General features: G+C 34.7%; 1 protein-coding gene across 1 annotated transcript; it reads left to right on the forward strand.

Annotated features, from left to right (window-relative positions):
* The first annotated feature begins 2,794 nt into the window (after positions 1-2,794).
* Positions 2,795-27,700, forward strand: LOC124371582 (coatomer subunit beta'-like). Its single transcript, XM_046829932.1, is given in 18 exon segments — positions 2,795-2,894; positions 6,151-6,309; positions 7,784-7,976; positions 9,210-9,358; positions 10,546-10,744; positions 11,133-11,295; positions 11,807-12,040; positions 20,998-21,163; positions 21,165-21,198; positions 22,183-22,265; positions 22,267-22,329; positions 22,331-22,438; positions 23,275-23,489; positions 24,102-24,174; positions 24,177-24,230; positions 24,829-25,060; positions 26,124-26,282; positions 27,558-27,700. Coding segments are annotated over 18 exon segments (2,430 nt in total). The 5' UTR covers positions 2,795-2,891.

The following is a 27,700-nucleotide window of genomic DNA, read 5'->3' on the forward strand; positions in this document are numbered from 1 at the left end:
GCATGATTACCCAAAAAAATATATATTATGAGTGAATATTTACTTAAATAAAATATTGTATTTTATAATATCTGCGAGTCCTTGAATATTTTGCTTGGTTTTGCTTGTGGATACTTCAAAGGACAAACCCCTTTCTTATCGCTCTGACCTAGAGGCGTCACTGCATAAACATTTGAATTTATAAACTCAGCGCTTGTCCCAAACTCATACAGTTTTAAAGCGTATCTGCATACATATTAATGCATTTCCTTGTAAATGTAACCTACATTGGAAGGCCGGAGTTATTTTCTGCACTGAATATTTTATCCGTAAACTGAACGCGTTTGTTACAGAATTAGAGATGAAATTGGATACACAATACTTTACATAATCGTGTATAAAAAATACGAATTTAACGTGTATCTCTTTTTTTTCCATGTCTTTTCGTTCTTACCACTCATAAAGGTATAAGATGTTAAGGAATAATTAAATCAAGGAGGAATATTTAATTTAGCGCTCAAAGTTTTTAAATAGGGTAATATTTTATTCAAACGGCATACATGTATAACAGATTACCTACAATGTTATTTCTGCGGGATATAAGTATTAACGGATGTAGTATGGTGTACTCTTGAAAACTTTAACTTTTAAATTTACATTGTCTTAAGTCTATGACTATCGGATTTCCACAAACTAAAGATATCTCGTTGGAGAAATTAAATTAATTTTTCGTTATATTCAGCCCATTGTATACATAAAAACACAAAACATTTCAAGTGGCAGCGTTGTCATATAAGCTGGTGAAACAGTGTTGCCGTTGAAGCTGGCGAGATCAGCTTGCCGGGTGAAATTTGTGAGGCAAGGGACACCTTTTATGGGGCAGTGAGGCTGCGCTCTCCATAAGCTGGTGAAGCAGTGTTACTGTTGAATCTAGCGAGTTCAGGTTCCACTGTGGTACACTGATGATCAATCTCGACCTGATCCGTGAGTGTAGTGCCATATTGAATTTTGTAGAGGAATAAGCACACCAATGTTTCAGTTCTTGGTGGAGTGCGAATGTGTAGTGTCGCCATATATACACAGGCCGCGGGGGTCCTATTGGCGGGAGGACTGATGCTACTAGTTGTCGAAAGAGATTCATGTCTCTACCTTATAAAACAACAACCGTACCCACACAGGCCCATTAAATGGTAACCTGAGTGGGCACTTACACCCACAGTAGCGGCACTTGTTCTCCTTTTGCCAGTTTGGAGTGCCAAATACTTTGTTTGGCAACTTTATTTTTAATTTTTGTAACAATTGGCTATATCAATCAACTTGAGATAAAAAATTACATTTCTGTTGACATGTACATCACATAGTAAATTAAATTTAACTAAATAATGGGTTACCTCTTCAGTATCCACTCAATACAGTGCTTCATTTAAAGCCGTTAATTCACTCTTACAATAATAATATAAGATTAGTAATGTTGTCTCAAGAATTATGACTGGTAACATGATAGCCTACACATCTCAAGTGACAACGTTCACATATTTCACATTCTCCCGAAAATGTAATTGCTACCCCGTGATATAAGAAAGTTATTACAATTATCAAACACTAAACTTACGATACAGTAAAGCTCCGTTCTAAAATATGAGTAATTATATTTTTATGTTTTTTTACAGTCTATCCACATGCAAGCATCGTCATCAGATAGTATTTCAGCTTTTTTTCTGTGACTCTTATCGGTTCATACCTGCCAAGATTGACTATCATTCGTTGGATTGCCAACGTTATTACTAGTACCACTGATTCTGTTTACTGAAAGCAAAGGGGGGAAATCATCGGCATTACAACCTGCTACCAGGTCAGGAACAGTCAAGGCAACCGAATCGTCTGCAGCTGATACCGACACAGCAGGCTTGACACGCTGACAAACTCTGTTGTCGGAAGAGAAGAGGACAGACGAGCAGGAAGAGTAATTGATTGGGGAATTATTTGGACTCTCGCAGTTAGTAGTACATCCGTCCTTTCCTTCAACTTGTCGTCTGCTTGTGTCGGATAGCACGTATTTCCACATTTGGTTACTATCACAGATAACCTTCTCAAGTTTCTTATTTATTTCAATATTGACCGGCACTATTTTCTTTACTCAAAACAGTTTTCTTAACGTTTCATCATCGATATTTAAAAACTCAGAAGGGTCGGTAACGCGTTTGTAATATGGCTATTACAAGAGACACAGTCCCATTTGGTTTTTGCCGTATAGTCATGACTACATCATCTTCCCTTAGTCACTGTGAAATCAACTTCTACAAAATCCACCCCAATCAATGTAATTACACCACTAATAAAATCCATAATTATAGAACAAATATAATAGCATTCGTAAGACGGCTCATTCACCATGCTGACGTCTCTGCCCTTTTTGCTGAATAGTTTTTTCTCTCAACATTAGTCAAATCTTTTGAAATGGGCATAGTGATTCAGGCGTTGTTTTAAAATAAATAAATTACTCCATACATTTCGTATAATATTTATTTTTTTACAATTGTAAATCAGGAAAGGTTACTTAATTTAATTGTACATGGCCATTTTGCTATAGTTTCTCTATAAAATTGTAATTACATTCCAAACCGTTCTGAATTACAATTTAAAACGCGCTTAATTATTACATTACCAAATATATATACTTCCAACTGTTTTTTAATTGAAACAACATACAAAGTTACTATTTAATTTACTATAGTATATCCACAACAGAGCGTTGGAGGTTTACATTGGCACCGTGTACATTTGGAATAGTGTTTTGTGATTACAGTGACAGTGGTAGCTGCCGACCCAAAAGCCGCCACGTACGTCATTGCCATCTGAGAGTGATTGACAACCAAAACTTAACTTATTTAGTTTACTTCAGAAATTTCAGAATGGTAAGTCAAACTATTGACTTCTGTCCATGATTTAACTTTCAAATGTTCTTTGGTGAATATAAGGATTATAAGTTTATTTTTCATAAAACAACATAACCTCAAAACTTAACTAAAAAAATAATTTCAATACTTTGCCATTCTAATTACGTTTTATTGTTTATTTATTAAAATTCTTAGTCATTAATGAATTATTTCGTACCTTCTTAATATATTAGTCTTATTTGTAAGTTTTTCAACCTGAACTCAGTGCTCAATCTAGACCAACCATAAATTGCAATCAGATAAGACATTGTTTTACATTCAGTTGGGTATAGCAAAACAGGCATACTTTCCTGTTAATACTTATCAAAATTACTGGGCTGCAGTGTAATAAGCAGCCAACACTTGAAGGAATAATATGAAATCAGCAATTAGAACGATTTAAATGCTATCAAACATGTTGGGTAGGGTTACGATAAGGGGACCCGGTTTTTTATATCGAAATTGGCAAACGATATTACTTAATCATAACCACTGATATAATTAATCGATACTGATTAATTATTTTGAACAAATAACTTAAATAATCTATATCAACAGCTGTAAACACTTTCAAATAATACACATAAGGTAATATTTCAATTTTACATATAAGTAACATTTGATTATTAAAAATGGCAGTCAATTTTAGAAAACTACACGACATTGCTTTGAAAGATGATAAGACATGTTTTACGTGGCTTCAACATGTTGGACTCGTACTGAAAAATCCATTATGTGAAATTTGTAGGAAAGAACAACTGTAACTGTGAGAGAAGCAAATATAGTCGTCTTGAGTTTTTCCTAATTTTGCTTATAATAATTTTTTTCATCACTGTAAATATTAAATCCATATTTTAATTTAAAACATGATTGTTATTGAGGACTATGGATACTTTTATATCGATTGATAGTCTAGGATTTGAGATGCGAATATTAGGTTCATCGATGATTACATTCTTCAATATAAAAATCCAGGTCCGCTTATCATACCCTACCCAACATGTTTACTTTTTAAGTAATCGCAACTGCCCAAATTTAATATAAAGAAAGTTGTATTATTTTCTATAATCTAAAATGCAAGTATATATCTAACGTATAAAACTTTAGTTTCACCATAATACAATCGTTAAAATCTATAACATATTAAGTTTTTAATTAGTAATTTAATCAAAGTTAAATTATGTGTGTGGTATTTGAGCAAAGGCCACTAGAGATGGGAAATTCTATTGTTTGTCTGTACCTATTACAAAATAATGAGTTCGGTTATTACGTTTATGTGAGCTATTACCGTGGTAGCATGTTAGTACACAAAAATGTACCAACTCACTACAATGTAACATAGACCGATAAACTAATAAATTTATAAACAGGTTAATTCAAATTTGACTATACAACACAATTATTGAGTAGTACTTATCTATTCTTTGCTATAAGGCTAAACATATGTATTATAAGTATTAAAATTTAAAGATAACCTTAAGCGCTCACATGATTTGAGCTTGAATTTGGGTACTATATCGAGAGATGCTACTCTTATTTCGCCAGAATTGCGAGGAAGTTCAACCACTTAGACACAGTAACTGGACTGAATGTGTCTCACATACTAACTTCTAAACAATAGAGATGACATGGCAAAACCAGCTATTGGTATTTCCAGTACTTCCTAATGGGCTTCAGTCAGACAGAACCAAACCTAATAAATGCATTGTTAATCATGGTTGTTGATGTTTTTTTATTCTTGTAATAACTCGTTTTATAATTTGGTTCTGTAAGTTTGCGAAATAACTAATGAGTGACATTTTTATTTGCCTTACTTTAAATTTAAACTGTGGGGGTTTTATACAAAATTCAAACTTCAATTGGCCACCAAATTTGATAGTGTAACATTAAAGACCTCTAGTTTATGCCAGTAATCTTCTTTTTATAATACCTTTAAAATAGGTGTCTTCTGCTAGGGGTACCTATTTAAAATATTGACTTACCCCCAAAATACCCCACTTTGGGACAGGGAATGAAAAGTTCTCATCCATCAAAAAACTCCTCAGTCGGTCATATAAACAACCCCTAAAGTAAATCACTGCATCTCTATTCATAAAAAAGTTAAAAGGGGGGGTGAACTTTTTAAGACACCTGTATAGCCTAATAACGAATAGTAGATAGGGGCAGAGTAGACTTATCTCTGACATCGCTTCCTTTTGAGAAGCAGAAACAAGAACTGACTATCATAATGACATGTAATTTTGACAGTAAGTCAAATAAAGTCTGTTCTTTCTAATAATACAGTTTTTTTAGAAAATTAGAAAAACTTTACCAAAGAAATTGGCCTCCGGATAAAACCAAAGTACCAAATGTTGAGTTTAGCTTCAGTTCAACATCTGGAATCTGATGCTGTCACAGACTTGACTCCTGGAATCTATAGTCATGTTCTGCTGAAAAGATTCCTGGAGTCAAGTCTGTGACGGCGTCAGACAGATTCCAGATGCAATACTAAGAGAAAGGTGAACTGGAGCTAAACTCAACATTCACATTAAATCAACCCTCCCTGCCATAACTACGTTATGTGCATTCCTAGTAGTCGATTGATTTGTCTCAGCTTCTCACCGCACAGACCCGAGTTGGAATCTCAGTCACACTTCGTATATTTACAGACTAATAAATATTTATTTAAACTTAACCTGAATAATGTGATAAACTGTTCAAGCCTGGAGGCTTTGATCTTCCGCAATAAATTCATTTTTCATATTTTTTTTTAATCGTTATAGTATGTTGTTATCTTGACTAACATGTAGGCAAATTTATATTATTTGGAAGGAATAACTTGCTAGAAGCAATTTTATTCTTATTTTATACTACGTAATTTCATAAGGGATAAATTTTATTTACTATTAGTTAACACATGTCCTACTATAGAATTCTCCCTTTCCATTCATTTATATTGACCACATTTCGTTACTCACACCAGCTGGGACATATAGCCTATTGTCACACTAACCCACTTAGAGTAACTGTTAAAATAATTTGAATTTTTTTGCCTAAACGTAGAACATTTTGATCTGAGACAAACTAAAATTTCAAAACATTAGCATTAGAACATTATATTATCATAGATCTCACCAGTCCTTTCCTGAACGAACAGACAGAAAGAAAACAAGTAACTATATAAAATACAGGTATATCTTGTTACATTTGATTCAAATAAACAGCTAAAAGTGATTTCTGTGATTTTCTGTTGCAGCCATTGCGCTTAGATATTAAACGCAAGCTGACGGCACGATCAGATCGTGTCAAATGCGTTGACTTGCACCCGACAGAACCATGGATGTTGGCGTCACTGTACAATGGAAATGTTCACGTTTGGAATCATGAGTCTCAGCAACTTGTGAAATCGTTTGAGGTGAGTAACGGTAGCTATGTGATTGTCTTTGACAGTTATTGCCAAAATTACACAACCAAGATTGTGAAGAATGGCTATCCATTGTATACAACCATTACATTTTCTCTATGTTACAAAATAATCTATTTGGGAGGATTTCAGACATCTGGAGTTGCTTTCTTTTTTCGTAAAAAAAAATCCTATGGAAATTTTTGTGGTGCAAACGCCAATTCTGTAGAAGATAACAAGATTGCTCTTTTTTTAACAGTTTGCAACATGGTATTCCATGTTCTGGCTCTTATTCGTTGGGTCATAGGTCCCATATCTACAAGAAATCTCCAGTCAAAGGAGGCAGAGTTAGTATTCCCTATGTCAGTCTGCCTGTAACACTTCCGAAGCCCTCCGCAGTAGCCTAGACGTATCGATCTACCCTTGCACCCCAATATCTCAGTTGTGGTTAATGATGTGCTGCTCCTGGACGTTCATAAGGTTACCCAGTTTTAAGTGACACATAATAACGTGACGTAATATCTTCTAGGTACTTCTGTATTACTTGTTTCTCACAATCCACAAACCACATACATTGCACATAACTATTTTATTGCAGACTGTCATAATGATCAATTGATAGAATTTTTTACCTACACATTCTTGTACAGAGAGAAAAAATTTAATGTAACTAATGATTATGAACAATACAAAATAGGCATTGTTTATTATAATTATTATATTATTTGTATGGTGTATACCAGGGCAATAATAAACACAATTAACTTACAAACAAACAAAAATCCTTTAATGAAAACTGCACCCGAATCTTTTTAGTTTTTATGCTCAAACTAAGTTATGCTGGCATAAACAAATCGAAATTAAGTTTCAGAATCATCTTATGCATAACGTTGGTATGTTGGGAAAGATTGATTCAATGTGAATGTCGAGTTCAGCTCGTATTCACCTTTTGCTTAGCGGAGTATCTGAATTTTGACGCTGTCACAGACGACTCGTGAAATCTTAAGTCAGTGGTCGTCTGAAGAAATCCAAAACAAGTCGGCGACGAAGAAGCTCAAAACGAACTTTTTACATTGTTTCGGCATCAAAAACAACTAGACTACAAAATCAACTGTAATCTAGATGAAGAGGTGTTCCCATTGTCTCATCAGGTGCACAATTTAGTGCACTACAATGGTTTTAAAACACGATTCAGAGACACGAAGCAAGCAACTAAGTTTTCTACCCTTAACATTGGCAGTGTGGAAAGGGTTAATTTAATATGAATTTTGAGTTTAGCTTCCCTTTTCATCTTCCGCTAAACGTATCTGTGCACTTAATGAACTGTGTACTTGCACAGAGAACTTTATTTTTCCATTTTGTTAAATAAATTATTTGTTCAATAACATATATTTAACAAGCTGTTGATAATCAAGAAGAAACCAATACATAATTAATTAACTTTTAATTCCAACAAAGTGTAAAATGCAATGTGATTTGTTCACAGGTCTGTGACTTGCCCGTGAGAGCAGCTGTGTTTGTACCTCGCAAGAACTGGATTGTGACCGGCTCAGATGACATGCAAGTTCGTGTCTTCAACTACAACACGCTGGAGAGAGCTCATGCATTTGAGGCTCACTCAGATTATGTCCGTTGTATCGTGGTTCATCCCACGCAGCCGTACATTCTCACTAGCAGCGGTAAGTGGTTTCTAGAAGTAAAAATTATCATCCTCACATGAATCATCAAACTATCTTTTGCTTTTACAAAATCAATGCTAATTTCTGTTAGAGACACTTCAAAGATCAGTGCATGAATGGTTTAAAATGTAATGAATTGAAAATGCCTTAACAAGATAATGTTAAAACATGCAGATGCTTTGGACCTTTTAACCTGCACCAATCTCATTAATGTTCAGTCTTAGACCTACGTTTTACATGGAAATTATATTCACTTATTTATTTTTCTGCAGTAACATAGATTTTGATTCTCTGATAAAGGTGTTATATATTTCTGAAGGTATGGTGATAGTGTTTTAATCCCATCCTTAATCATTTAAGTCTTCATACCAGTTCCTGAAGATTATAGCAGAAACCTGTTACCTTTTTAGGTCCACTTCTGGTGTCTTAGCTCAAGAAAACTTGAAGCCTTTTCAACCCACTTTTGCTGATGCTTTTAGATGGCCTCCTTCCTAAGGTGTTTCCACTGAACTTCCTTCTTCCAAAACCGACTCTCTAGTGTTGCTACATCCTACTCTCCTGAGATGTTTTCAGTGAGGTGTATGGCCTGTTAACATTGCCATCAGAAAGCTCAAATTTTCTTTTCATAAGATCAAAGCAATTACTTACCCTTCCCAAAATGGTTTAAGAACACCTTTCACTATGTTAATGATTGTTGATTTCCACAATACGTTTTTTAACTTCCTTTACATTCTCTTTACGATTTCAATTTGAAAACAAAGTAACACACCAACTTTATGTTCCGACCCTGTTTTAGGGACCTTGACTCTTTCCATGCCAGTAATTTGGCCTTCATGTTTCTTCTGGTGACATCATTGCCTATTACTGATATCAGGTCTACCAGATTTTGAGATTTTGTTTTGGTAATTAATTCTTCAGATTTTGGCACAATTGTTGGCTAATTTTAAAAATGTACCCTCTATAACACAGGAACACCATTTTTCCTATTTTTATGTGTCGATTTGTGGAGCAGCAATCCTAAATCTCGGAAGACTCCCTTTTTCTAGATTTGCAGTAGGCTAGAAAAACCTTCTTACCCTCTGAGACCCAGGCTATGATGTAATGGATCTATTTTATAGCCAGGCCTAGTCATGTATTGACAGGTACAATCTGGGAGGCAGGTGGATCTCCTACTTCTAACCTGCACTCTGGGGTTGAATATCCTCTGTTTATTTATATAACTGTGGTTTGCAGATGACATGCTGATAAAGCTGTGGAATTGGGAGAAACAGTGGTTGTGCCAGCAGGTGTTCGAAGGGCACACCCATTACGTGATGCAGATAGTAATCAACACCAAAGACAACAATACTTTGGCCAGTGCTTCACTCGATAGAACAGTCAAGGTATTTTGTAGTGTGTTTTTGTTACATAGCAAATAAAGAAGCTATATTGCTTTTCAGTTTCAAATATGAATTTACTATAGTGTATTCTTTACAATCCGGATTGTGGATGGTATTATTTTTAAATTGCTATATACATAAATAAGGTAAACGTAAAAAAAAAACTGTTCAACACATTCGCTGCGGTAGGCTGCTTTTGCAGTACTGTGCCGTGTGATAGGCCTGTAACGAACAGGGAATGTTGTGCTGTTTACGGCATGTAGTGTTTGTTCCACTGGTTCTTCTCACGCAAACCGTTCTCAGATCGCAAGCTTGGTTATTTTCTCTCTCTTATATGTTTTGTTTGTTGCTGTGTTTACTGTGTCTGTAGTCTAATGGAGAAGGTTATTGAACTCTAATCATAAGAATCCAATCCAAGTCTAGGCAGTTCTGACGATGACATATTTGAATATTTTGTGGGAATTGACATAGTTGTTGGGGGGGAGGGGAGGGGAGGGAGGAGTGTAAATTTTTTTAGGAAATAAATATTTAAAAAATAATTCGCGGGTGCCAGTGGGGGCTGGAAAACCAGTGAAGAATTGAGAACGAACTGGATGAAATCCGTCACCAGTGGTGGTAGGCTGCTGATCCAGCCCCGGAAATGGTGTCATCAATTTGAGTCCACAACGATACCTGAACTAGAATTTTTATCAAAAACTGACTGAAATTTGAGGAGAAATATAATGGTAAACATCTGAAATTTTGAAACGATAAAAAATATCAATATTGATTGACTTTTGTCATTGTTCAAATGTCTTTTAGCTATCCATTTTTAAATATGATAATTCAGTGTGAATACTAGGCACGACAGTAAGCAAGCATTGCTGGGTGTCAGTGGTGAAAGCAAGTGCTGCCAACTGGAGTCAGTCACAACAATAAGGAAGCACTTCTGGGTGTCAGTGGTGAAACCAAGCACTGACATCTAGGCAATTTTGGTTTTTCCCACACTGTTGTGGATTAAAACATTATTTAGTTCTATAATTAATGGGTTTTGGATTGATATTTGGTTGAATTGCAGTCAATAATAAACTGTTATTAAACTAAAACCTAAATTATCGATATATTGGAGTTGTAGTATTTTATAAAGCTACAAAAGTAAGTTGGGAATGTTCACCATTGTTGCACCGTTTCATAACTCATGTGATGGACAGGTGTGGCAGCTTGGATCCCCAACACCTAACTTCACCCTGGAGGGTCACGAGAAAGGTGTGAACTGTGTCGATTATTACCATGGAGGAGACAAACCTTACCTCATCTCTGGTGCCGACGATAGAATGGTGAAAATCTGGGACTACCAGAACAAAACGTGTGTTCAGACACTTGAGGGGCACGCGCAAAATATTTCAGCAGGTTAGTTTGTCACCTTTAAAAATTATTTTTATTATTTTCATCCAATAATGATGACTACTATAATGTTAATTTATTTAATACTTTTTACAGCTTTGTTTTAATAACTTGCCTAATGATTATTAATGGGTTTATTCATCTAATTTTTAACAGTTTAATACAGTGATATAGGATCATTATATGTTGTACAAAACTTACTCTTGTGGACCACATATTAATAACGTATCTTGGATGAAACTCAAAAAAAACGGTTATGTAAGCAAAAACAAATCTTGTAGGAGATTTGGAAGTAAAAGGACAAACTTGAATTTAGTACACTCGTGTAAAAGTTTTAATATTGTACACCTATTATGGGGGAAAAAATTTTCTAGCAGAGTGGATTTTGTTTCAGTTTGTTTCCACCCAGAGCTGCCGATCGTGCTGACTGGCAGCGAGGATGGCACAGTGAGGATCTGGCACTCAGGCACGTACCGTCTTGAGTCATCACTCAACTACGGCTTCGAGAGAGTGTGGACCATTGCTTGTATGCGTGGCTCCAACAATGTAGCCTTAGGGTGAGTCTTCATTGATTAGTATTTACTTGCTGTCATTTATTTGTAATTAGAAACTGACTGAGATTCCAGTCCTGCAGTCTGACTCCATGAAGATTGTGTTGTTGGGAACTAATGAATGGCATTTGTGTCTCTCAGAAATGATTAATTAACGAGGATGTCAATTTACCTCAGAAACTGGATATATCTGCAACACCAAAGTAGTCAGATGATCTAACAGAAAGAGGGTGCCAATCAGTATGGATTGAGAAATATGCAAACCTTTGAGTAGACCATTTAATTTGATAAGTTTTGACGTGTCAGATAGTCAGCAAGACGTAAGATGAAAATTTAAAGAACTCTGCATTTTGAAAAACTGACGTTATGCCAATTAATTGTCTCAACATTTGATCCTTTTTAGCAACCTCTTGGTCTGTAACAACTCCGACAAATAACAAGCAGTTTGACACAAATTTCTAGTGTGTTTTGTTGTTGTACAACGTGTAATATTATAAACGTGATGTTTGATTTCCAGATACGATGAGGGCAGCATCATGGTGAAAGTAGGCCGGGAGGAGCCGGCCGTGTCCATGGATGTCAACGGTGAGAAGATTGTGTGGGCTCGCCACTCAGAGATACAGCAGGCCAACCTGAAGGCCATGCCGGAGGGTATTGAGATCAAGGATGGGGAGAGACTCCCGGTGGCAGTCAAGGACATGGGCAGTTGTGAGATCTATCCCCAGACAATCGCTCACAACCCGAATGGCAGGTTGGTTTTAACAATGTTCATATTTAATGGAAATGTATATACCTTATAGTCATGTACACCAACTGCAAGCCTTTGCCTTTGTAAATGCCTATATCTTATAGTTATGTACACCAACTGCAAGCCATTGCCTTTGTAAACGTCTGTACCTTATAGTCATATACACCAACTGCAAGCTTTTGAATTTGGAAACATCTATATCTTATAGTTATGTTCACCAACTGCAAGCCATTGCCTTTGTAAACGTCTGTACCTTATAGTCATATACACCTACTGCATGTCTTTGCCTTTGGAAACGTCTATACCTTATAGTTATGTTCACCAGCTGCAAGCCTTTGCGTTTGTAAATGTCTGTACCTTATAGTCATGTTCACCAACTGCAAGCCTTTGCCTTTGGAAACGTCTGTACCTTATAGTCATATACACCTACTACTGCATGCCTTTGCCTTTGGAAACGTCTATACCTTATAGTCATATACACCTACTGCATGTCTTTGCCTTTGGAAACGTCTATACCTTATAGTTATGTTCACCAGCTGCAAGCCTTTGCGTTTGTAAACGTCTGTACCTTATAGTCATGTTCACCAACTGCAAGCCTTTGCCTTTGGAAACGTCTGTACCTTATAGTCATATACACCTACTGCATGTCTTTGCCTTTGGAAACGTCTATACCTTATAGTTATGTACACCAACTGCAAAACTTTACCTTAAATAAAAAATTACCAGCAAAAATAATTTGTATTTATAACACAACTGTAAAAGATGCATGTCACACACTAAGCTCTCAAGTTAACCAACATATATAAATTTGTTTGAAATGGTAATTTTTTAATAAAACAATTTAGGGTGGCACCAGTGAGGATGGAGGATATATTTTTTCTCTAAGATAATAGAGTGCCAAACAACTTTGTTTTAACTGTTATACAAATTTCACTCAGATACCTTTCTAACAGATCATTTTTGAGCTTTTAGGGACATTTGAAAAGTTTCTCAAAAGAAATGGATGGAAAATCAATTGTGTTGTGTTTGTTTTAGGCTATATTATTATGAGAAACCTGAAAATGTCATTATACTCAGTGTTTTCAGAGTTCTTGTTGGATACCAAACAAGGGGATTTTGCTTGGATTCAAACAAAAATATAGTTTTTAAAACACATGTATGTCCGTGTTGCTTATTTTGAAATGTTTTTAAGACATTACAGTAATTGTTACAGAACTAATTAAGATCAATAAGTAATAGACCAGCAATAACTAAAAAGTTACAGAATGACCATAGTGTTTAGTCGTGTTATAGCAACTTATATATTGAGAGTATCACAACACTGAAATCAGATACAGTCAGGATGATGTATCTAAAAAACGGATTCATGCTATGTAAAGGGTTAACCATTTATTGAGCTAGCTACTTTAACTGGTTATTGTGCTAGGTAGTTTAAACTGGTGTCAAAATTTACAAACTATTAATAAGACAGAAAGCATTAAAATGACGTTAAAAGGCTTAATAATTACGTAAAAAATATTACGTTATACTTTTACTGTCATATGATTGTAAATCTATATAAATCCCCTCTATTACATAGGTTTGTACAAGAACAAAAAGATTGTTTGGTATTCCTAAAGCTTTCTTTTGTATTGCTAGTTTTTCTTTTATCATAAACTTACAAAATAAGATAAGAATTTAAATATTTTTTGTTTAGTACTTTTTACTGTTTCAGGTATCTTTGTGATATTTTGCATTAATTCGTTTTAACTTGTAGAATTTATGAGTGGTCTGCAGTGCAGTGTTTTGTGCAGGTTGTGTGCAGGATCTGCTCTTTCTTTTCTAGTTAATATTGTTGGTTTTTATTAAAAAGTTTTATATAAATTGTATATGAAAGTGAACAGTAAGTAACCCACATCATTATTACATTGTTTATTTATGCAAAATTTAACAGGAAGGTGTAAAATTAGGTTTTTCCATAATTATTTTTACATTTATATCTATTTCCTACAGAAGATAAGAAGGGTCTTGAGATAAGGACTGATAAGTGAAGTGATCTGAACTGACCTTTGCCTTTGTTTATGAGCCTGAAACTTATCTCATAAGATTATCAATACAGTGATCTTTTTAATATGCACCTGTAACAGACTTGGGTTATTCAGACATGATAGCTGAGTGGTAAGGTTCAGGACTAGTACACTGAAGATACCAGGTTCAATTCCACAAGACATTAGTTGAACTTTTTGCTTCATAAAGATTATTTGTTTTTTTCCTTCAACTGTCTGTATTCACAAAAATTATTTTTATTTGATCAATTTTTACATCTATATGTTTATCTTCAGACTTTAAATTAACAGCTAATAAATTTATTATTTGTTTAAACTTAACTGGCTGGATAAAATACTATAGTAAAAAAGGAAAAATATACTCTGTATAATATATACATAGACGGAACTGAACTGAGTGTGAATCCCTTTTAAATACATTTGATTAATTGTTTTTTTAATAAAGTTATAAAATTAATATATTAGGCATATAAATTGAAGTTATAAGTGAAATTTTAATATTGTGAAGGGAAAGAGTAATCAGTATTTATACTGCAATGGATCAAGCTGATCTTAACAAGGAAAGTTGTGGGAAATGTGGACGGATCGTAAAGCATGGAGGAGTATTTTGTACAGGTTATTGTAACAAATGGCTACATTTTAGGTGTATAAATTTGCCCTATTCAGCTGTTAAAAGTTTAAGCAAAAGGGAATTAGAAGAGTGGAAATGTCCCTCTTGTGTGCAGCAATTGACAAAAAGAGAATTTCAAAATGATGTGATAGAAGTTAATAATCCTGAACTGGAACATTCCCTAACACTTTGCGGCCGAAATAGGGACAGCTCTACTTAATGAAAATGAGGGTCTGAAACAGGAATTGCATGACATAAAATACAGGAAATTAACTCTTGAATCTGAACTTGAAGAAGAAATAATTAAAAAAGACGAGCTTATCAAAGAGTTAAAAAGACAATTAAAAAATGACGAAGAAGAAAAAATCAAAATAATAAATTCTTTTGAAAATAAATTAAAAAATATTAGAGGAACAAAAAGAAGCAATTATTTATCAAGCTGAAGATGAGAGAGAGGAATTAAAACTAAAACTGTATGAAAAGAATAATTTTTTGTACAAAATGTACGATCTACAAAGATGAACTACAAAATATCTTATCATCTATTAAATCTTTCGAGGCCACAATTGAGATATTGCAGAAGGATAATGAGGAATTACAGAGCAAAGTATCATATACTGATAAACATGGTTCAGTGTGTCTTAAACTGTTTCCCTCCACCATCAGATTGTGACTTAACTAACAACAGTGATTTCACAACTGTGGTTTATAAACGCAGGAATAGTAAAGTTTCTGAGTGCGTAAGGAATGCAAGAGGGTTGCAGAATGTAACCTGCTCACAGGATACATTAGAGACATGTAATCCATTTGATATACTCAGCTCTACAGATGAGCAAGAAAGTATTTGTCATGATAAGGGAAGGATCTGATAAAGTAGAACCAATGGAACATAAAAGAATGTTGTTATTAGCTGACAGTCACGGAAGAGATTTAGCATGGAACTTAAACAAACATGTAAAAAAATATGAAGCCTATGGTTTTATCAAGCCAGGGTGGTCGTGCTGCCCAAGTCTTGAATCAACATAACATTGAAGGGGAAAAGTTAAACTCTGATGATATATTAGTGATCTCCTGTGGCACAAACGATGTAGCACGCAATGAAGGTAACACAATGATTGACATTGTAAGTAACAGGTTGAAGAATTATAAAAAGTCAAAGGTTGTTCTCATAGACCTACCTAACAGATATGATTTGGCCAGCTGGTCCTGTGTTAATGCTGAAACACGAAGAGTCAATATTGAGTTAAAAATATTGTGTGATGGACTCGAAAATGTAACTTTGGTGGAGGCTAGCAAGGCGGATAGACAACTTCATACAAGACACGGGATGCACTTTAACAACAAAGGAAAACAATGGCTTGTGCAGAAGATCTGTGAGGCTGTAGCAAGAATGGACGGAGAGCAGTCAGTATTCGAAGAGACGAGCGTATCTTTGCATGGAGGGGAATCTGAAGAACATACAAAGCCACCTGAAGAAGAGGAAGAGCATAATTTAGAACATTCTTCAATACCAGCACAGACACTAAGTTCTGGACATAATGGTTTTTTAGACAAGTGAGAAACAGTAGGCTAAATAGTTTAGTAACTAAACATAAAAAAGTACAGTTTGCACAAACAGGTTTTTTTATTTTTAAATATTCAGGGTTTGGATGGTAAGATAACACTTTTAGAAAGTTTCCTGGTTAACTTAAAAAAATTAGATTTTATTTGTATATCGGAGCATTGGCTAAAACAATTAGAAATTAGTTTAACATTTCCAGTAGGTTATCACTGTGTTTAGTGCCTTCTGCAGGAAAGAGAAATTAAGAGGAGGGACAGTAATTTTTGTTAAAGATTATGTTCAGGCAAGGTCCCTTGATCTGGGAAACATTGGTGTGGAGGTACATTTTGAAGCTTCTGCAGTAATTATTGACAATTTAAAATTGATAGTGGTTTGTTTATACCATTCCCCATCAGGAGATGCAGATATTTTTCTTGATAACCTGGATAAAATGCTGTCACTTTTAACTCAATATCCCAATTATACAGTGGTAGCCGGTGGAGACGTAAAACAATAAATTTAATATAAATAACTGTACAAAAACAGTGAAACAATTTCTTAATGTACTGAGACAAAACAATTTTTATTGCCTAAATTCAGCTGCAACACGGGGTAAGAATTGCCTGGATAATATTTTTATTAACTGTGCTAGACATCAGTTAGAGTTTTGTAACTTTTTTGATTTTCCATACTCGGATCATGTTGGTTTGTTACTTTGTATTAATTGTATAGATTTAAGTTTTAATAATTTAACTTGTATGCAAACAGATTATCTTAAGTTTGTATTACCTAACTCTGCTGTGTTAGATTTAATAGACAGCCTTGTCTCATTTGACTGGAATAGTCTTTATCTCAAGTTTACATATAAAGATGCAAACCAGATTTTTGAAATGATATTAGAAGTAATTTTGAGGTTCTTACAATTTTTTATAGTCCTAAAACGAGCTGGAACCAGTTCTTCCAGACAAGTAAATAACAAGTGGTATACCACTGACCTTGCAAAAATGAAGGAAAAGTTATTGTTTTTAGGTAAACTGAGAACACATAACTCTGTAGCACAGTTGACAGTGTTGAAAAAGCAATATAAATATGCAATTAGTGAAGCCAAGCTTAAGTACAATGCAAATACAATTGAAAAAAGTAATAATAAATGCAAGGCCGCATGGAAAATAATAAATAATAATAGTAATAGCTCCAGACATCACAAAATTAAATTACCACCAGATACTTTTAATGATTATTTTATCAATTGTGTTAAGGAAGTTAAACAAAAGCATAAGTAAACCAAGCATAAGTGTTAATAAATTAGTAAATAAGGTTAATATTGATCATAGACATTTTGAATGGAAATTAATTTCAGCGGATGATGTTATACATGCAACAAAAAGGCTTAACAATACAGATAGTAAAGATATATACAACATCTCTAATAATTTATTAAAAAATATAATACACACTATTGCTGAACCTCTGTCGTTTAGTTTCAACCAGTGTTTAATGGAAGGTGTCTTTCCAAACAAATTAAAAAAATCAAAAATATGTCCGATTTTTAAAAAAGGGGAGCGGGATGAACCCGAGAGTTATCGTCCAGTATCATTAATCCCTATATTAGCCAAGCTGTTTGAACTGATAGTATATGATCAGGTTAGCTTCTTCTTTGAAAATAATAACTACCTACAATTTTCTCAGTTTGGATTTAGAAAGGGAAGATCGACAATTGATGCTGTAGACAGGCTGGTAAGAGAAATTCTTTTGACATTTGAAAATAAAGCCTTTGCTCAGGTTACTTTTTGTGACTTGAGTAAGGCTTTTGATTGTGTAAATCATGATGACCTTTTATTGAAGTTGAAATATTATGGTATTTCTGGTACACCTCTAAAATTGTTTGAATCTTATCTTAAGAACCGTTTGCAGTCAGTTTCAGTTAATGGTGAAACATCCAAGGATGTTTTTGTTGAATGGGTAGTACCTCAAGGATCTGTGTTGGGACCACTCTTATTTTTAATTAGCATTAATGATTTGCCAAACTCATTAAACACAAAATCATTTTTATATGCTGATGATACTACATTCCTAAATACTGCCAATAATGTGAATGAACTTAATTTACTATCTCAAGCCACTATAACAGATGCTGCTTCTTGGTTCAGAACAAATGGATTTTTGCTCAATGAAAATAAAACTCCAAAGATGTTATTTACGTTAAGAACTATGGACAGCAATAATATTGACAAGGATAGGGTTTCCAGGACTAAATTTTTAGGAATCTATATTGATAATAAGTTAAGTTGGCAGGCTCATATAGATTATATATCCTCAAAATTATCAAGAGTTATATATCTTTTAAAACAATTAACAAGTTGTGTACCAAGTCACTATCTGAAAACAGCTTATTATGCTTATTTTTCAATCAGTTTTTCGATATGGTTTAATTTTATTTGGCAACTGTTCTAGGATCGATGAAATTTTAATTCTTCAAAAAAAGCAATTAGAGTAATAACAAAATCAGATACAAAAGCTCACTGTAGACCTTTGTTCACTAAATTAGAAGTGCAAACAATCATAAACTTATATATATTTGATTTGATTACTTTCATTTTGAAGAATCATGACTTGTTAAAATTTACAAATGAAATTCATGACCACAATACTCGTAACAAGAATAAGGCAGTAATTGAGTATCACAGACTAAGCAAATCTTTATCTAGTCATATTGTATTGTCTATTAAAGTGTACAATAAGGTTATTCACCTTATAAATGAAAATTCAGTGAAGATATGATCCAAACACAAATGATTTAAACACAAATTTTATAAGTGGCTACTCAACAATCCCTTTTATTCTTTAAATGAATTTTTTTTTACTGTCTGTGATCAATTTTTAAACTAAGAATTTATTTTTATACTGTGCAACTGTACTTAATTATTTATTAACGTTTTATAATAAGTGTTTGTCTAATTTTATTAATAAATATAATTTATGTTTTGTTTATGTATGTATAACTTATATTGTTTCTATTGTTATTTTGATCTCTAGTTTTCATAGAGATTAAGTTGTTAAGATTTTATTAAGTAATACATTTTTAACTGTTTTTTATTTATTGACTTATTTGTTGTAACTTTAAATATCCTTATATTATTTATTTAAGTAGGTTAGTGACGTGGCAATACTGCTCAATATAAATAACTTTGTCAATGCTTTTGTAAGCCTGAACGACAATAAAACATATTCTTATTCTTATTCTTATTCTTAGTGTTAGTACGAGCCATGTTTTTAAAGTAAGTACCGTTTTTAAATTACGCCGCCGCAGCGCTGCAGTTGCAGTTTAACGCATGCACATAGTGTAGCTACATCAGTTGGGAAGCCACAAACGCCATTACGACGCCGTTTGATCGAGTAATCATTTATTTATGTGATTTTAAAATGCCGCTGACTATCGAGAATCCCGCCGACTGTGAAGTGCGTGCTGTGGTTCGTTTTCTCTGTGCTAAATGCTTAAAAGCAATTGACATTCATTGTCAAATCAGTGAAGTTCGTGGTAAAAACATCACGAGTGAAGGAAATGGTGCGGAAATGGGTTAGGGCCTTCAGAGATGGCCGCACAAACGTTCATGATGAGGTACGAACTGGGCAACCTTCAGTCATTACCGATGATCTCATTCAAAAAGTGCACTGTAAAGTGAAAGAGAACAGACGGTTCACAATTTTGTCTTTAGCTAAAAAATTTCATGCTGTATTAAGAAGTGTTCTCTACAAAATTGTGTGTGTCCGAACGTTTAAATTATCGGAAACTGTGTTCACGGTGGGTACCGAAAATGTTGAATGAATGATGAGCACAAAACCAAACGATTGGGCAGTGCATTGAGCTTTCTCGAGCGTTACAGTAACAAGGGCGATTGATTTTTAAGCCATATCGTTACAGGCGATGAAACGTGGGTAGCCTACGTTACCCCAGAATCAAAACAACAGTCAATGGAATGGCAGCATCCCCTAGGAAAGTCAAGTTCACGCAAACAATTTCTGCCCAGGAAATCATGTAAACTGTCTTTTGGACAGACAGGTCAATTTTCTGCCTCGCGGTGAAACAATTAATGCAGCCGCTTACTGTGAAACTTAAAAAAAAACTGTGCTGCGCAATTCAAAACAAAAGGGGTGGCATGCTGAGTGCAGGCGTCGTTTTGCTCCACGATAATGCTCGTCCACATTCAGCAAATTGAACACAAGAGCTCATCACTTCATTTGGCTGGAAACAATTGGACCATCCTCCATACAGTCCCGATCTAGCGCCTAGCGACTACCATTTGTTTTCTGCACTTGAAGACACATTTGGCGGGGAAGCGTCATTCCAATAATGAAGAAGTAAAAACGTGTGTGCAACAGTGGTTGTCCAGTCTGGCGGCAAGCTTCTTTGACGACAGCATACAAAAGCTGGTCCCAAGATATGACAAGTGCCTTAATAATAATGGAAATTATGTACAGAAGTAGAGGAAAGAATGCTCTTTCAGGTAAATAAAGTTTTGTTTGAAAAATTTATTTGTTGATTTTTTTTATATCAAAACGGTACTTACTTTAAAATCATGCCTCATATTTTATTACAAACGTGTGAATAGTTATATTTTAGCTTCAGTCTGAACTTTGAGGAAATAAAATTTATTTTTATTTCGACAGTATTATTATACTAATATTTTTCTACTTAATATTATTTATCTACATTTTAAAACCTGTCCTAAAAACTGATTTAACCCTAAGATGAATGCGGTTGCAGGTTTGTGGTGGTGTGTGGTGACGGAGAGTATATCATTTATACAGCCATGGTGTTGCGAAACAAAGCGTTTGGAACCGCACACGAGTTTGTGTGGGCTCAAGACTCATCTGAGTATGCAATTCGAGAAGGCACCACCACTGTCAAGGTGTTCAAGAATTTCAAGGAGAAGAAAATCGTTCAAACCTGAGTTTGGTGCTGAAGGTAAATTACTTATGTCCATCCAAGCAGTAGTCCATTTTAAATTTGTGTTACAACAGTGTTACCTGCTTCCAGTTTTTGATACTCCACACTGACAGATAGATATATTTGCCGTGTCATAAGTCATCTTGGAAATTTAAATCGTTTGAAGGAGTTTCTGCTTAATTCCTTTTAAACCTCAGTTAATTTCATTAATATTTTAGAGAGAGTGTGTTGGACCTGAAAAATCTGGCAGTCAGGGATTTTATAAACCTGTAAAGTCTGAAAATGTTGTAAAGAAATTTCCTGTAGTTATAATGTTATTTTATAACAAATATCATGTTTTCATATATCTCCATTAAAATATTTTTGTTTAGATTCATTTTTTATTGTAAAAGCTATTGATAATAAACACAATAATTTAGAAAAATTCAAAACCTTTATTTTTCTAAAATACTGCTAAAAGTAAGACACATAATGATGGCATGTTAGGTACTACATAAACACCAACGTAACTCTAGATTCTACATAAGATAATAATACACAACTCCAATAGTTATAGTTTAATATAAAATATAAAAATAAATAATTTCATGATCTAAAAAATTTACTGGAGTGAGAGTCAGTAAATTTTTTGGGTTTTGGTATAATATCCTTGTTTTCCACCTTTTTAATTTCACACACATTTGTTTAAAGCACCTTATGTTTATGTTACGATTTCATTGAAGTCTTTTGAAGGTTCATACAAGGATTGGAGAACTCTGTATTTAGTTATTAATGTTTATTACATTCTTAGTAGGAGACAGTGGGAAACCAAGCAAGACCTAATCTACTATATGTGTCTTAGGAACCTCTTAAGGAAAAGGCAACAAGAATTTACCTTAGATTTAATTTTGTAAATTGTGGTTAATTTTGGCAATATAAACATAATAATTTTTGCAATTTTTAAATTGTACAAGTTCTCTTTTATTTTCCATGTTCCTGTACCAACACCCATGTCTGAAACAGGTATCTTCGGTGGCTTTCTCCTGGGTGTGAGGTCAGTATCAGGTCTGGCTCTGTATGACTGGGACACCCTGGAGTTGGTCAGGACGTATCGAGATACAGCCACGGCACGTCTACTGGTCGGAGAGCGGGGAGTTGGTGGCATTGGCCCACGGACGACAGCTACTTCGTGCTGCGCTACGATGCCGGTGCTGTACAGGCCGCTAGAGAGCAGGGCGGTGACGCTGTCACTCAGGACGGCATAGAGGAAGCTTTCGATGTCAGTCTGATAATGATTACATAGTTGTATCTCCTTTCATGAGTTGAAATAAGTGTGATGGCCGATTTTAGTTACTACACATGGCATACTAACTTTTATTTATTTTCAGTGAATAAATATCAGTTAAGTTACCCCATTTATTCTCTTGATTGTTAACGGGTCAAAATAAAAAAACTTTCATGTAGGAAAATCAACTAATATCCATTTTTAAATTTATTTACACAGGAACTGAATAATAAATATAAAGTTCAGCTTAGTTAAGTTTAAATTTTATTTTTATTTATTTTCAGTGAATAAATATCAGTTCAGTTGCCCCATTTATTTTCTTGATTGTGAATGGTCAAAATAAAAAACTTTCATGTAGAAAAATCAACTAATATCCATTTTTAAATTTATTTACATAGGAAACTGAATAATAAATATAAAGTTCAGCTTAGTTAAGATTCAATTTTATTTTTATCTGTTTGGTCTAATTAAAATATTTGAAAATAAATAGCAAGATTTCTTGATGTTTTTATTGAGAATTGTAAATGAAGATCATGAATTGGTTTTTGATTTCTTGGAAGCCAAGAAACTGAAAAGAGTTTTATTTTAAAAAATTGAAAGATAAAAATAGTTGTGTGATATAGGATATTTGAGAACATAAGATTTTCCTGAATGGAATTTGGAAATATATAACACACAAAAATCTGTCTATACATTAAAAAAAATTTGTAAAAATGTCATTAAGTATCTTGTTTTATTTATTATTTAGAAGCTATGTATGGAAAATAAATAATTTTGCTTGTTGTTATTGCAATTATAATCTAATGCTAAGTTGATTGCTTGTCCCACAGGTGTTGGGGGAGGTACATGAGTCAGTGCGCACAGGATTGTGGGTAGGTGACTGTTTCATCTATACCAACAGTGTGAACCGTATCAACTACTACGTGGGAGGAGAGATAGTGACAGTGTCACACTTGGACCGCACCATGTACTTGCTGGGTTACGTAGCCAAGGATAACCGGCTCTACCTGGGCGCGGACAAAGAGCTCAACATCGTCTCCTACAGGTGACGATGTTTATTTTCTTTAGGCCTTGATTTAAGAAAAGCATCACTTCCGAGGTGTGGCCTTTAGAGCCAGCTCTAGTAATCCACCTTGCGTTTGTTCCACAAAAACATTGTTAGACTTCAAACACTTCAGTAAAGATAGCAGGTGAGATAAGGTACTGACAGATAGCAAACTCTACCAATATCAATAAGAAACTACAGCTTACAACATATCGTCAAGCAAATACTAATAGAAGATAAATGTATAGGTCAGTGAGATGCAGCCTTGGTATTAGCTGAGAGTGAGGTTGAGTGATGTTACTAATATCTGTGTATGGTTGAATGAGGTCTAATCTTGCTATTAGATGAGTGTAAGTTTGAATGATGTTGATACTACCCAAAGTTGTGTGGGTTAATGAGATTTTAATACAATTTATAAAATTTAATACTACTTATTTTTTTTTGATGACATTCGTGTCATATAAAAATCATACTTGAATTGAAACTTATAAAAAAGTTCCATCAAAACGATTTCTTCCAAAAGTAGAATCTATTTTTTGCCATTCTTCCTTATTAAAAATATAAAGTGTATTTTGATCATGTTATAATATCAATTGAAATGTGGTTTGGCAGTCTTCTTCTGTCAGTATTAGAGTATCAAACAGCTGTAATGAGAGGAGATTTTGAGACCGCTGGACAAAGTCCTAACCAACTGTTCCCACCCAATATCGCACCAGAGTGGCTCATTTCTTGGAAAAACAAGTAAGGCTCTTACAAATTACTTTTGCAAGATACAAAAGTCATTTGACAGGTATTTTGGTCTTCCGATCATATGTTATTTTGGTTATTGTTAAAGGAGAAACACATATGTGAAAGAAAAAAGCCAAAAATACAAAATAATTTAATCGTAAAAATGTAAGGGCTGTGTGGTGTAGTGGTAAGCACATTCACACGGCAAGTGAGAGATCCGGGTTCGAGGTACCTTTGTGATTCAATGTTTATTGAAATTAAATTCGGTATATCTATATGTATTAAGTGCATGGCCTCTCTCTGTTTGATTTTATTGAAAGAGTGAAGAAATAAAAATTAAAGCTTTATAAGTGATTTTGACCCCACCATAAAGGTGGATTGGCTTGCAAAAAGACTAATGCTTATTGTAATTCAAGATACTGCTGGCGAATATAATTATCTCAAGCAGCAATCTGTTATTGGTGAAACAAAATTTAGAACAGTACAGTTTTCAGCTATTAATATGATAGCAGTCGATATTATTGCAAGGTTTTTGAACTTTTGATTATGTTTAGTTAGAAATTATTTCTTTTCGTCAGTAAGTTATAAATGTGACAAATTTGTGTGGCAGGGCTTCAAGCAACAGGCGTTGGCAGTCTCAACAGACCCTGAGCACAGGTTTGAGCTGGCTCTACAGCTGGGGGAGCTGGAGGTAGCGACAACGCTAGCGCGTGAGGCGGGGCACACACAGAAGTGGCGACAGCTAGCGGAGCTGGCCACCACCAAGGGTGAGCTCGGACTGGCGCAGGAATGTCTCCACCAGGCTCAGGGACTTTGGTGGCCTCTGCTGCTGGCTACCTCTGGCCGGTTCGTTCTCTAGTTATTATATTTCTTGTAATTTAAATCGCTTTTGTATTTTAGGAATTTTCTTTACTTTTTGCAGCCACCAGTTATGGTCATCAGGAACGAAAGAGCTGATGCCCTGGCCAACTTGGGCTCAGCGTCTAACATGTGGTATTTTTAAGTTGTGAATCATTTAGGGCTGTCTCAAAGTGGGTTCACACTGAACATGAGAGAAGATGGAGGCTGCATCCGGGTCTTGAGATGAGTAGAATGGTGTTACAGTCGCTTCCCCCTAGTGTCGTTACAACCATCTTTGGTTAGTCTGGACAAGGGTGGTGAATTTCTCCAGGAGGATCTGATCGGTTGTTTTCAGCGGTTTGTAGAACTGCTAAAACCATAAATTGGTTGGCCTCATGGTGTGCTTCCGGAGTTTAGTGCAAAAGACTCTTAAGACATGGAATGCATGGCAATAGTCCACCCCTTAGAAGAAGAAGAAGAAGCCACCAGTTAGTTAATTTTAACTTCTAACTATTGGTTATTGACTACTCGGTCACATGGAAGGAATTAGAAAAGGGCTGATAGGATATAGTCTGCAGACTAAATCCAAATGATGCTCACATCAACAAGCCCTACCTACCAAAAGTCATTATCTACTAACAAATCAGTTCTTTTGATGTGATGATCTCCTTCTTATCCAGCCATTATATCCTCCACCCAGCTTTCCTTCCAAAAGCATTGTACATTTCCAAATAGATCCTTTCAAGTGTTAAGAATAAATTGTCTTTTGTATGAAGTTTTGGCCCCATGTGATATTTTCACCTGACCAAGGACAAACCTTCACTGAGAAATGGCCAATCCATCGTGAAAGAGTTGGAGAGAAATCAGGGTAAAAATGGATTTCAATGCTTCTTTAACACAGAATTTATGAGCACTTTCTTAATAATGTTCTGATATTATGTTTAGTTATTGTAACCCAGACAGACCCATCCTAGACCTTACTCAAAAGAACCACATGATTACAGGCAACCTATTGTTTTACAAATATTATTTGTTTTGTGAGGTAACAGCATGTTTTGTTTGCAGGAAACGCTGACATGGTGCGTAAGTTAGGAGACAGTGCAGAGTCCACAGGCAAAATAACATTGCTTTCCTCTCATTCCTTCTGCTCGGAGGAAAACTGGACAAGTGTCTGCAGATTCTCATTGACACAGATCGCTTGCCTGAAGCAGCTTTCTTCGCAAGGTTCGTAGTGATTTATGTACTCAAACTCATGTATTCGTGTCTTGTTTATTTTCTAATGATTTTTTTAACTATTTGATAGACTTGCAACACTAACTGTTAGTTGTAACAGATTCAATGTTTTAATTATATATATTATGATAATTAAACATGCCTATGGACGGCTATATTAGAAATGGTAGACTTTAATCGAAACGCCAAATACAGTTATATCCTATATTACTGTCCTGATTATGTCTGTTGGGAGATTTTTAGTTCACAAAAGGCCTTCAAAATGCCCCGTACACGCTCATGCTTATCTCGGTTGCTAAGGAAGTATTTATAAACGGCCTTCACTCTAAGGCAGGGGGAGGGGAACCACCCTTTGTCTAACTCCAACCAACTGCTCGTCAGTTGTGCGTCTCCTACAGAGCCATAACCAAACATATCCATGGAATGTATTACTGCTTTCTTGGTTGTCACGAGTGTACGTCTACTACATATCTCAGTTTAATTACATTTTTCCAATGAAATTTAAATTTATTTGATAATAAACATGTAAATTGGTCCTTGGCCAACTGATAAAAATCCTGTAGCCGTCACACTTTTTTCCCTTGGCAAGCATATCTAATAACACTATTTATTGCTTTTGCTCATTTGAGATGTAAAAATAAATAAATAGCCATTTCTGTAAGAATTAATTACCTAACCCGGCAAAATCGATAAAAACTGTGGAATATCTGGTTCACAGAATGTTAGTGAGTTACAGTTAAAATTCTTTATTGCCATTAAATAACAAGAGTATTACAATAGGTTTTGTCACATAAGTCATCTAGATATAAGTGTAGTATTACAATTATGGTCATAGTCTATTACAAAATTTCGAAATTGTATGTGATTAATTTCAATATAACGTTAAAACTAATAATACCTATTTTTAAATAAGTAAAATAATGATAAAATTCAAAACAATTCATAACTAAACAACTATCAAGAAAGAACAAATAACAATTCATACAATAACAATAATTCTATAAGAATAACAAAGATTTAAGTAACATAAATAAAATTAACATATACAGAGGTGTGGCTGGAAAATAACCGGACTTAGTACTGGCGGGAACCCACAGGGCGAACGCAGTAAGGATGAATATCGTACGGCCGATTACGTGACTCCCCCCTACCTATGTTTCGTCTGGCTCCCGTACTTATTCCGCCTATGAAAGGTAACATGTTTTTCAGTTTAACACTGTTTAAAAAAAATATATTTTTGAATAACAAAATTCACAACGTTTTTAGAAACGTACCTGCCAAGCCAGATCTCACGAGTGGTGGGACTGTGGCGAGAGTCCCTCTCCAAGGTCAGCGAGAAGGCGGGCCAGTCCCTGGCAGATCCCAAGGACTATGAGAACTTGTTCCCAGGACTCAACAGAGGCTTTTAA

Source organism: Homalodisca vitripennis, unplaced genomic scaffold (assembly GCF_021130785.1).
Source record: "Homalodisca vitripennis isolate AUS2020 unplaced genomic scaffold, UT_GWSS_2.1 ScUCBcl_1670;HRSCAF=5589, whole genome shotgun sequence".
NCBI classification, from domain to species: Eukaryota; Metazoa; Arthropoda; class Insecta; order Hemiptera; family Cicadellidae; genus Homalodisca; species Homalodisca vitripennis.